The 12,319-nt window shown below is 30.9% G+C and overlaps 1 protein-coding gene across 2 annotated transcripts; it reads right to left on the reverse strand.

Moving 5' to 3' along the window:
* Positions 1-8,435: 8,435 nt before the first annotated feature.
* Positions 8,436-11,677, reverse strand: LOC143913129 (kelch-like protein 25). Of its 2 annotated transcripts, XM_077432737.1 has the most exons (11): positions 11,001-11,080; positions 10,784-10,925; positions 10,567-10,706; positions 10,308-10,483; positions 10,046-10,243; positions 9,815-9,976; positions 9,587-9,739; positions 9,355-9,512; positions 9,067-9,286; positions 8,795-8,975; positions 8,436-8,720 (listed from the first exon to the last, which is right to left on the reverse strand). In XM_077432737.1, exons 2-11 carry the CDS (start codon positions 10,894-10,896, stop codon positions 8,581-8,583), a joined length of 1,641 nt encoding a protein of 546 aa, XP_077288863.1. In that variant the 5' UTR covers positions 10,897-10,925; positions 11,001-11,080; the 3' UTR covers positions 8,436-8,580. The 2 variants fall into 2 exon arrangements, with proteins under 2 accessions (XP_077288863.1, XP_077288862.1); XM_077432736.1 differs by having other exon boundaries at positions 10,784-11,677.
* Positions 11,678-12,319: the final 642 nt, after the last annotated feature.

Below are 12,319 nucleotides of genomic sequence, written 5' to 3' on the forward strand. Positions count from 1 at the left end.
GGGTGACCAAACTTTTTTTAAACAACAAAATCAGATGAAGTCAGAAAAAAAAGAAAAAATATTAACATCATTTTTGGGCTATAAATGATTTCAAATATGATAATATTTTGACTAGGGTAAACAGCCTTTTTTTAATCAAAAAATTTCTTCCAGTTGAAAATAAAATTTAAAAATATTCCTATAGTTTTTATGCTATAAATGATGACTAGTCACCGAAGCCTGAGGGGGGCGTGTATTGTTCAAAGGTTGTAAATGCATTGTTAAAGGTTTGCCAAACCTTTTTTACAAAGGATTTACAACAATGGAACAATGGATAGCACTGTGACTATCCTACCTCTAATGATGACAAAATTTAAAATGAAATAGTTTTTTGGAGTAGGGTAACCAAACTTTTTTTTTAAAGCTAGAAAACATCTAAAAGTATTACTATCATCTCTGTGATATAAACTATTGCAAAATTAAAAATATGATAATTTTTTGACTAGGGTAACCAGGCTTTTTATACAAAAATTTTTTTCGAGTTGGAAATAAAATTTAAAAGTCTTAATGCTATAAATACTGCAAACTTAAAATATTATTTTTGAGACAGGGCTTACCAATCTTTTCATACAACAATTTTTAAAGTGTAAAAACAATCAATATAATATGTAAGTAATGTTTAATGACATGAATGTTTAACTTTAAGCGAGAAAAAATCCAAAAATATTCCCATCGTTTAAATGCTTTCAATTATTCTAAAATTTAAAATAAAATACTATAATTTTTTGACTACAGTAACCAGCCTTTTTTATACAACAAAAAAAATATTAAAATATTCCCACCGTTCTTATACAAAATTTAAAATAAAATAGATTTTCAAAATAAATTTGATTGTTTTGTCAATTAAAAAAATTCGTTGTATAAAAAAGGCTTGTTACCCTAATAAAATTTATATTATTTTAAATTTTAATCATAAAGATGATGGGAATATTTTGAGATGTTTTCTGACTTAAAAAAAAGCTGTTGTATAACAAGGTTGGTTGCCCTAGTCAAAAAATCTATTTTATTTTAAATTTTGCATAGGGACGATGGAAATATTTTTCAATCTCACTACAAAAATTTTGCTGTATAAAAAAGCCTGGATACCCTAATCAAAATTTATAATTTTTATATTTTAAATAATATTTTTTATAATAATAAATATTTTTAGATGTTTTCTCGCTTTAAAAAAAATGTTGTATAAAATGGATGGTTACCTTAGTCCAAAAAATTATTTTATTTTAAATTTTGTCATCATTCATAGGCCATAGCATAAAAACAATGAGAATATTTTTAGATTTTATTTACAACTTGAAAATATTGTTGCGTAGGGGTGGGTGGAGGATCCAAGTAAGCGGCCAAAGTCGTTTCACAGCATTTATTGGTGATTAAGGAGATACACGCACTGGCAGTGCTCCGTCCAGAATGTCTTGATAGTACCGCCTTATAACGGATAGGTCTCTCAGGGCATCTTCAACGTCCGATTTGATTTCCTATTGTTATGGTCACGTACTAGATGTCCGCTGTGGGTTCTGAGAACTCTACCGGAATGCGACTCCGAGTTACCGCTACTCCCGCTAAGTGCATTCTGGGGATATAATCCTCGAAACCAATTATAACGGTCACACAGTCTCTGGGATGCTACTCGGCCTAATCCGAGTGTACGTAACAATATTTTTTGTATAAAAAAAGGCTGGTTTGCAATCATTTATACAGATTTTTTACCTCAAATAAAATATTTTCCATTAAATATTTTGATCTTGTATGATCTCATTTAATCTGATCGATGGGCCTGCAAGCAAATTCCTGGCGGAACATATAATCTTAGAACACACTTCTTCAATGGGATTCATCATTGGTGAGTATGAATGTAAGTAATTAAAAATATGGTTTGTACGTTCAACCAGCTCACTCACTTCTGGGGTATGGTGGATGCTGGTGTTGTCTAACACTAACCATACTTTTTCAAGATTATTACTTAATCTTTCAAGAAAGTCGCAAAAAATATTGGAATTAATTGTGGAGTGCTGAATAATTTCATGCCATACATTTCCATAATAAATAAAAAAGTTAGACAATCACCGAATCAAAATTGTTAATGTATTTACATAAAAAAAAACAGTTTGAGAATAATTCTTGGAAAATAAATTTTATGACCACTTTTTTGTGCATTTGATTCTAGAAGTAATCAAATGCACAAAAAAGGCTTTTTTTCTATTGAAACTGAAATCGGCCCGGATTCTGGTGAAAATAGTCGCACGCATTTCCGGACATGGGTGAAAACAATCCACGCGTCAAAGCGGGCAGTAAGGTGTTATCTTATTAATGCATATGAATATTCCATGAAAAAATATATTACAAATAAAATTCGAACGAACTTCTGTGTTAAAAGTAACGGCTACAATAAATTCATTGGCGAATATATTAAGTCATAGATATGAAGAATTATTTCCTCCTATCAAAATACAATCTTTTTTGTCTGAAAATAAAGGAAATTTATTGCAAAGTGAAATAGATAAATTTAATTTAAATTGTATGAATTGCTATAAAAAATCGAAGGAATATTTGAATTAATGGACTAATTTTTCAATAATGCTTTCTCAAATGGTCAGAATATTTCAAAACAAATACTATTGAGTTTCATTCGGAATTATTAAAAATTTGTCAATTTTTTTTGCAATACCTGACCAGAATGCCAATGTAGAAAGAATATTTTCCACGATTGGCGAACAGTGAACCAAAGAAAGAAATATGTAGGTTGAAAATTTCTACTGTCCGGGGTATTTTGAGCGTAGTATGTATATAATTACAAAAATATTTCATGTTTAGAATTTTATACAGAAATAAAAGAAAATAAGAAACTTTTGCACCAAATTAGCAGTGTAGATAAATATAACAGAGATGATGAAATTGTGAATGAGAATGAACATGATTAAATTCAACAATTCATTTTTAAGCGCACTTTTCATGTTCCTGTTCTTAATATTAACTATTATTATGTACATATATGTATGTGCCGGTTATTATGAAATTGGAATAAGTCATATAATATTTCATTTGTAATTGGACTTTTGCGTAAATTTGTCCTAAAAAATATTTTGATACTACATAAAAATATATGTATACTGTATACATACATATATTTTTACATTAGACCTTTTATTTTAGAGCATATTTTTTATTTATTTTTAACACCGCAAAGTGGGGTTCGGGAACCGTGTTAATCACTTAACTGCCGGTCCCATGCCCGGAAAAGGACGGGGGGGGAAACCTATTTTCTATTTTTTTTTTCTAGGGGCGCCTAGAGGAAAATTGCCCGAGGGCGCCATAAGATGTAAGGCCGGCACTGCTAATATTACGTAATTATATTGATTGTGTAAAGCATTTAAAATTGACAATTTAGCAAATAATTATAACGACCTACATTTTTAATTCAGTTTACTCAAAAGAAGAAAGAAAATAACGCCCATTAAAGGTTTATAATAGGTGAACAAAATAATGTTTTCTAAATAACCAGTCATAAGGAAATTTATTCGTAAATAATAAACTTTCAAAATCTTCGTACTAATAGAAAACATTATTTTGTTCACTTTTTTTATTATAAACCTTTAGTGGGCGTGACTTTCTTTCTTCTTTTGAGTTTGAGTGAACTAAAAATAAGTCGTTATAACGATTTTCTAAATTGTCTTAAATTTATTTTAATTTATATTTTCTAAATTTAAATAAAAATATCATATTTGTGTTTTATTGCTTTTAATGCCAAATATATCATATTTGAATATCGAAAAAAGCTTGAAATGTGAAAAAACGAAGACACATTACAGACAGGCTATTTTTATTCAAAATTTAAAGTTAAAATATTGATAGTAAGTATCTCTATATTATTTTATCAAACCTAATTTTGATCAAAAATAGTAATATTACATAGTAAATATTACATGTACTAAAATACTTATTATTATTAAAATGTATTATTAATGAAATCGCGGACACTGCCCAGATATGTATTTTCAAAGTCGGAATTATACAATGAAAGAGATAATCGTCAACATTGACAAGATGCTCATCACTAAAATAATTTCGTATGTCTAATTTTATAATGTTGATATCAGAAAATGCGATTTCAGTCAAAAATGTAGAGCCAAAATTGGATTGGGTATTTATCTATGCATAAACATTAACATTGATATGTCAGCATAACAAATACTTCAATTGTGTTTCAGGTATTTTCAGGTTACATTTGTCAAAATAAGTACATTTTAAAAATGAAACGAAGATCGACTAAAAATTATACCGCGATCGACTAGTTGGGCAGTCCTGTTATATAATATACGAAGGGGCTGCTGACCGGGACGTTTGGGAATAATTGAATGATAGAAGGCACATTGAAATGAAAAACTCATGATTTCAACAATCGACAAATTGCAGTAAACTCGTGAGTTAATAAGACTAAATATCTATGGTTAATAAATCTGAGATCTGTAAACCACGACAAATCCCGGTCTACCGGGAAGTTAACAGTTAACAATTAACTTAGTTCAAGTTGGTCGCGACCCCCGTAACCGAGGAAGCGGCGCGGCGAATGAAAAGAGATCTAAAAAATGTCAATGGCACCATACAGAGAGTTTGAAGATCGGAGGCCTTGCGGAATGGAAGAATTCGGTTATGCCGCGGCTCTTGCCTGAGGAATATGAAATAGGGGACGATGGCGGGTTCAAATAAAACTCTCCAGAGCATGAAGGCTAATCTCCTATAAAATAGAATAAACTGAATAGAATGAAATGAATAAAATAGACTGGCATGAAACAAAACCTCGAAATATAGAAAATAAGTACTTGATTAGAGCAACACTTCTCTTGAGTTCAAAATAAGTGTAGCCGATCATACCCATAACAAATCTTGTAGGAAATAAATATGGGCAAGTCCCATAATGCTCCTTATAAAGAAGCCGGAGAAAGCGTCTTTGGATAAGCTCAAGCTTAATAGACTGACTTTTGGCTGGAGGACTCCAGATCTTGGATGCGTACTCCATGATACTTCTCACCAAAGGATTGTACAACAGCCTCAGAAATGCCAGGAATTGCGAAAAACAATCCCTAGCATCCTTGAAGCTGAGCAACACACAGAATTAATATGATTGGAGAACCTGAGGTCATTCTGAAAAGCAACTTATACATATATTGGTATATGATATGAACTGATACTAAAATGATGGCTTTGTGTTATCACTCGAACAAAATATTGCTGTTACTACTTGAATACAACATAATATCTAATACATACAATCACATTTAAAAATGTTGTGTCTAACAGAGACTCCAAGATCAATAATAATACGTATATGCATAATGTTGTCTATCCATTAGATCTTATATAAAATTATCTTTTTAATGTTATGTTCTTAACAAACGGAAAACTACAAGTTTAAAATCATTGATCATATTACACATATAGAATACATAACAATGTACAAGATCTTTTTTTAGTTTGTCATAAGGCCCGAAGTTATTTTTCCCAGAGCATATATATATATGTATATATATATACATGTATATATTTTTGGCAAAATTCCAAACATACCATTACTAACAAGTACGTTTTATCATCATCAATATGAACAGCCATTAAAGCTTTGAGGAACAGTCTTTATCACCACCCATCATCATGGGACGTGAAGTACTATTAAAATGCTCGCAAATTGTATCGCTACAATCTTGTAAAGCACTTCCCGAATTTATGTGCACGATTTTATAGGGAACTAGTGTTTTTACACGGCTTCGCTCGGTATTTGTAATATAAACCGCTTAACATGGCCAATCTAATATGTAGTAAACATTAAACAAAATAATCTCTTGATAATTACTTAAAATAACATATTCCCATTTTATAGAAGAGTTTGTAAACATCACTGCTCCTATGTTTTTGTTTTGACGTATTTGGCCGTAACAATCGAAGAAAAGCGAGATTGAGATTGATTTTTTTTCAATCTTTTTTGGCAATATGTAATTAATTTTATTTAATATTAAAGTAACTAAATAAACTGGGAAAAATGAAAGAAAATACTAGTTTATAAAAGGATCATTTTTGTAATATCGGTGCCCGGGGGGTCGGGGGGGGGGGGGGGATAAAAATATCCGAATTAATCTGGCAGCCCTACCCCAGGAGGATCCCCAAATATTAATATGTATATATATTTTAAAGATTATGTGCATTATCGGTGTCACTGTGTCGATTTTAGTTAATAAATTTTGCCAATTTATAACGTACAAAGAAATCAAAGGGGGATCCGAGGGGGGTTCCATGCCTCCCCCCCTACCTTGGACGAATTTACTTTCATAAAGTGGAATAATAGGGGAGATGGGTGGATGAAATAAGATAAATGTAGCTTTAGCACTTTGAAGTCTAAGAAGGCACGATGTGACAGCAGCGATCTTATTACAAAATTTAGCGTCGCAGTTATTCAATAGCCCTTGTTAGAAGCTTCTCATCAAGTGGCATAACTGTATGCTAAGGAAATAGCCGAGGAATTGGTAAAACAATGTGTATAGTAATAATTGCTAAATTTATATTAGGTTCTGAAGCACGAAAGGAAATTCAGCACGTTCCGTTATTGAACAATGTGTGCAATCGCGCAATCAAGATTTCAGTGATAATATTTTACTGTAAGTAGTAAAAGATGTCAAAGCCAGTCCTCTAAAAGAGAGTATACAACTAGACGAGTCGACTGATGTTGATGATTGCAGTCGGCTGTTGGTGTTAATTCAATACATAAAGTAAAAATAAGTTGAATGCATTGAATGAATAGAGTGAAAATAAATGGCAAAAATATTTGAATTTGAATTTAAAAAGTTAATTCACTTGTTTGTTTTCATTCGATTTCAGTCGAAGAAAAATGGTCGAACCTCACGTCAATTTGATCGCGAATTTTTAACGTTTCAATTCATTATCAATTAAAATCAATCAATATGTCGTTCGCGAATAAACCCAAAAATCAATTAAATTGTGACATTAAGTGACTTTTTTATAATAACTTTCCTTCGCGTGTGAAAAACGAATTAATTTTTTATTTCTAGTGAATTTGAATTTCAAAATTAATTTTTATAATTTTAAGCGATATCGAAAATAAATATCAGTGTTTGTTAAATTATGTGCAACGTTTTCAAGTGTATATTGAAGAAGATGATCCGCAAATGCTTTTAAGCTACTGCTATGGAGACTACATCCAGCTGCTGAATATTAACCTTGTTTTATATTGCTGTGCAAATTCGTTTGTATCATGTTTGCTAATTTTGTATTACACACGTTTTATTAATTTTTATATACTTACAATTTAAATCGTAGCCATCTCACTCCAGTTTCGTTCAAAATGTCATGACACGTTTAGCCGTATAAAACCAATTCACTCTACCGTGCGTAAAAAGAGTGGAACTTTCAGAAATTAAAAAAAAACACGATTAATCAAAAGAAATACCAATTATTTAAGTGAAAATCCAAATAATTCAAATTTGTATGTGAAAAAATACACTACATATTACATTTCAGAAGCGCTGGCATAAAGACAATTAAAGGAAATATGTTGATTACTTTGAATAAATAATTGAGAAACGTTTTCGAAATTGTTGACAATTATTGGATACATAGATGAATAAAATTATCCCATAAAAATACTATTAAACTTAATAAAAGTGTGAAAAACCATCTTAAAATCAGTCGAAAATCATTGAAAACACAAAAATATGTATTCATCAAAATTTTTTATTGGAGAATCTCTGGTGCTACAAACCGTTTGAGAATAACTGGAATTTAATAAACGGACGGAAATCTGTGAAATCATTTGAATTTGTAAAGTTACATTATTTGGAAATTAACTTTAGGATAAAAACATATTAATAAAATAAAAGTTTCAGAGCCACTGACATTAACATATTGATTATTTCTCATAAAAGTTAACAATACTAGAAAATTTCACAATTCGATAAAAACCACGATGTAACAGAATAAAAGTGTAAAAGTATTTGAGAAACCTTCGTAAAATCATTTGAGAGCCGTTGGAATGCAGCAAATTGCAAAAAAATATATGAAATTCATCTTGATTTACAAATAAAAGTAATAATTATGAAAAGTTTGAGAATCACTTAATGAATAATGGAAAAGTATTATTTAATCGACGAAAAGTGTGAAAAATATTTGAGAGCCACTGTTTGAAATAAATTTAAAGAAATATACAAAATTTATTTTCAATTTCGATATTATTTAAACAAGAAAAATGAGATTAGAAATGAAATATAACATTTCTGGATTGAATTGAATTGAATTCATTTTTATGTATATGTTTTTGATTTTGGCTTCTGATTCTCTGATTTTTCAGTTAATTTAGATAATATTAATTATTCATGAGTAAATAAACATTAAATATTGACGGAAAAATAAAATATATTTTGAGAAGTTGTTGCATATTATGTATTTATTCAAACATTTGGATAAATTAAAAATTCAAAAAGTACATTTAATGATTATTTCAAAATACATTTTTTTCAAATAATACAAAAAAACTGCAGTCGATCAAATAATCGAATCATATGGAATGACATGTAAAACTGCATTATATCTCTTTATGCTCAGACTTGTTGAAGCTTTCCAAGATTTGTTCGTCTCGTCGTATTCCCAAACATCACTTAAATAATTTTTTCCATCGAATCCACCTGAAAATCAAAACAATAAATTAATTCTACATTTAAGACCCATAAATTCAACTTAAGTTGTAAAATAAACTCACCCATGCTAAACAGTTTATTTTGGAAACAGCCGAGACTGATTCCGGATGCAGCTTGCGTTAGTTTGGTGAATGCAGTCCACACATTTGCATTCGGATCGTAATGCTCCACACTGTCTAAACGTGAAGAAGTTTGTCTGTCAAATCCACCAGCGACGTAAAGTTTTCCTTGGAATGCGACGCTCTAAAATGGTGAAATCAAAATTTAGTTCATTTTATTTTGGAGAGTTGTATATTATTTGCGATAGTTGTGAATAAAATTAATTGATGTTCACCGAATGATTATATCTTCCCTGAATCATCTGAGCGCGGTAAGTCCAAGAATTGGTCTCCACTGAATACATCTGCACTTTATTCGAGGATATGGTTTTTCCGTTTTCACTTGTTTCCCCGCCTGTTATGTATATTTTATCGGCGATGACAGAAGCACTATGAAAACTTACTGCCATCAACAATGGAGCGATGATCTCCCAATCCCCAGTGTTGCTGCTCCACCTAATCGAAATCAATAATCGTCAACTTCTCTTTCAATCGATCTGATGAAATGATTGCAATTTAATCACCTTTCCACTGAAGATAAACAGTCATTATCAAAACCACCAATGGCGTAAACATCCGTGGACGAACCGCGCCGAAGTGTGACTGCTGAGAAGTCATAACGAGCTTGATTTAATGGCTTCAATGGCTTTTTCTCACCGCTTTTCAAATCGATGTATTCTACCTCCTAAAACAAATAAATTGGTTATATTCCGATTTCTCTAAGCAGGTACTTCGCAACACCGGAAAACAAGTTACTGAAGTCACTGTTGCATTTGAAGAATTCCTTCCGCCGATGATAAAAATCCAATCTCCCACGAGGACAGACGCAAATTTTTTATTTATTCCAATATTTTTGGATAGAGTCCAACTGTTCTTTAGTCCATCAAATATATCGATGGTGTTTGCCATCTGAAAACACGTTATGCAATAAAATAATTAATTTACAATCCAATCAAAATATTATACTTGTGATACAAAACTCACATCTAAAACATTCCCCCCAACCAGTGCCATTTTTTGTATTATTCTACGAGGGGTCTCTCTTGGGACGAAAGATTTATCATTCTTGTTTATAATTTCTTGAGTAATAGTAGTATAACACTCTGCACATGAAAGACAGAACGTCATTACTTCGTTGACGATAAACTGAAAATATAACACATTATTCGAATGATTTTTATCACTAAACTGCAACATTCATTTAATTTGAAATACCTCCATGGAGAGTAAGGATAACCTCACGAATCTCATCAGCTGTGCCAAGTCACTTTTACGGTTTGCATCATCATGATTTACCCACAATTTCACAGCATTGAATACGCTTTCTTCGGAATGCACCAACAAATCATTCGATTTCAAGATTTCCATCAAGTTGAAGAGCGGCAGATTGAGAAAACCTTGAGTTTTGTGCAGCTGAAACAGAAGTGGAATTGAAAAATATTTAAATGACATATTTTTTTATATAATCAACACTCACCGTCTCGAAGTTTTCCAAAGTCAAATCCATTGCCTTTCTTAATAATTCGGAATCGGCAGTTGATTTCAAAACGTTCAGACAATTAGATTTATTGACTGTTTTAAATTGTGGTGGAATGTTCACTTCCAGTCGGTTGGCTAGCTCCAGTAATTTCTTGCGGTGTTTGTCTCCTATGTCTAAAATTATATTTAAATGATTGCATTTAATGACGAAATCTCGTATTTGAAATTGATTATTTTAGATATTTATGAACTCGTACTTATTTCTCCAGTGTAACAATACTTTAGGATTGCATCGATGACTTCGTCGTCATAATCTGAAAAGACGTCATTCAATTGATTTTCTTTTGTCATGAAGATTTCGCTGCACGCCATTAGGACGACCAAGTGCGCTTGGATTCTGCAATTATGAAAAATTATAATTAAACTGACAGAACAATTTGGATTTTAAATAATTTTGGATTCGAATTAAGATACTCTCGGCCTCGAACTGCAAATAAGGTGTCGCATTTCTTATTTAGTTGGAAGGCCTCATACAAATACTCCACTCGTTTTGCAGCAAAATCAGGCTTCGCCTTCACTAGATACATCTTGTTTCTGATTTTCTCTTAGATTTCTCCTGAAAAACAAGATTGAAAATTATATAAAAAGACAATATAACTATAAGTGCTAAGCAAAATAAAGTTCGACTTACCAATTGGAAAGATTAGCAGCGAATGATGTGAAGTACTGTCGTTCTGCGGTTATATCTCGATAGATAAGGATATCTCAACCCTTTCGTTGCATTGAAACGTATATTAATTATTTACTGAAATTAATTATTTCTCATAAATGCCATGACAGGTGACCAACATACGCGGAATATATAATTGAACTTTAGTTAAGATCAGGGCTGTGGAGTCGGACTCCGACGTTTTGCTATGATTCCATTCGGACTCGAATATTATAGTATGATCGACATTTCTTGCCAATGCATAAATTATTAAAAATGAAATTTATTTTCGATATTTAAAATATAAAAAAAATTTAAGGAATTAAAAAAAACCACTAAAAATTACAAAAATATCAAATAGTGATGGCTAAAATTAATAATTTGAACAAAGATGTTGTGTCTTGATTGCTATTTGGATTGTGATCTATGAAATTTCAATAATTAAATTGTAAAAGCGATATTCACATATTTTGCAGGAATAAAAACAGTTTTTGGAGTTTTTTGAAACGAACTTACATGTAAAGGGTTAGCACTTGATTATTTACCCGGATGTGGCATTATACTACACAAAAACATGTTTTTACAATAATAACGAAAAACCGCATGGAAATAACCACTCATACGATATTAAAATAATCGTCTTCTCACAGATAAAACACATTTTGAAATTAAAATTAAGATCATCGATAATAGAATTCGACAAACTACTCAAATCCGCCGTGCATATTTTGCACTCAAAAGGAATAAAATCTAAAGTAAGCAATTAATAAGAATTATGTATTTAACCGAAAAATGTATTTTCTTCAAGATATGTAATTTCAATGATAGTGGAAAAACCGCACAAAAAAACAACTGATTATTGAAAATAGCATCAGAATTTTTTCTACTGGATTTAGCTCTTATCTATAATATTATATTATATACTAAATGCATTGCTCCAATGCTTACTCATTTTATTTTCGTTTATAAACACGAAAATTCGAACTGGAGATTTTAAATAATGTGTATTAAATTTGAGGTCTTCTCTTAAGTTTTTGGATTCAATTGTCTCATAAGCCGCTTAACGGATTGGGATGAATCGTAAAAGTTATGATAGCCCTTTCAAAAAAGTATAACTGACGCTAACATACATATCGGGTAGTTATTGTATATCTATATATTTAAATGAAAGGAACATGAAAGAAACCTGCAAAGATAAAACGTTTATCGACTTGGAAACAATCCAATTTGAATTTGTTAGATCAGCATACGATGAAATCCATTTATCCATTTATCCAGCTATCTGAGCTGAAACTGAAATT

This window comes from Arctopsyche grandis, chromosome 6 (assembly GCF_051622035.1).
Source record: "Arctopsyche grandis isolate Sample6627 chromosome 6, ASM5162203v2, whole genome shotgun sequence".
NCBI classification, from domain to species: Eukaryota; Metazoa; Arthropoda; class Insecta; order Trichoptera; family Hydropsychidae; genus Arctopsyche; species Arctopsyche grandis.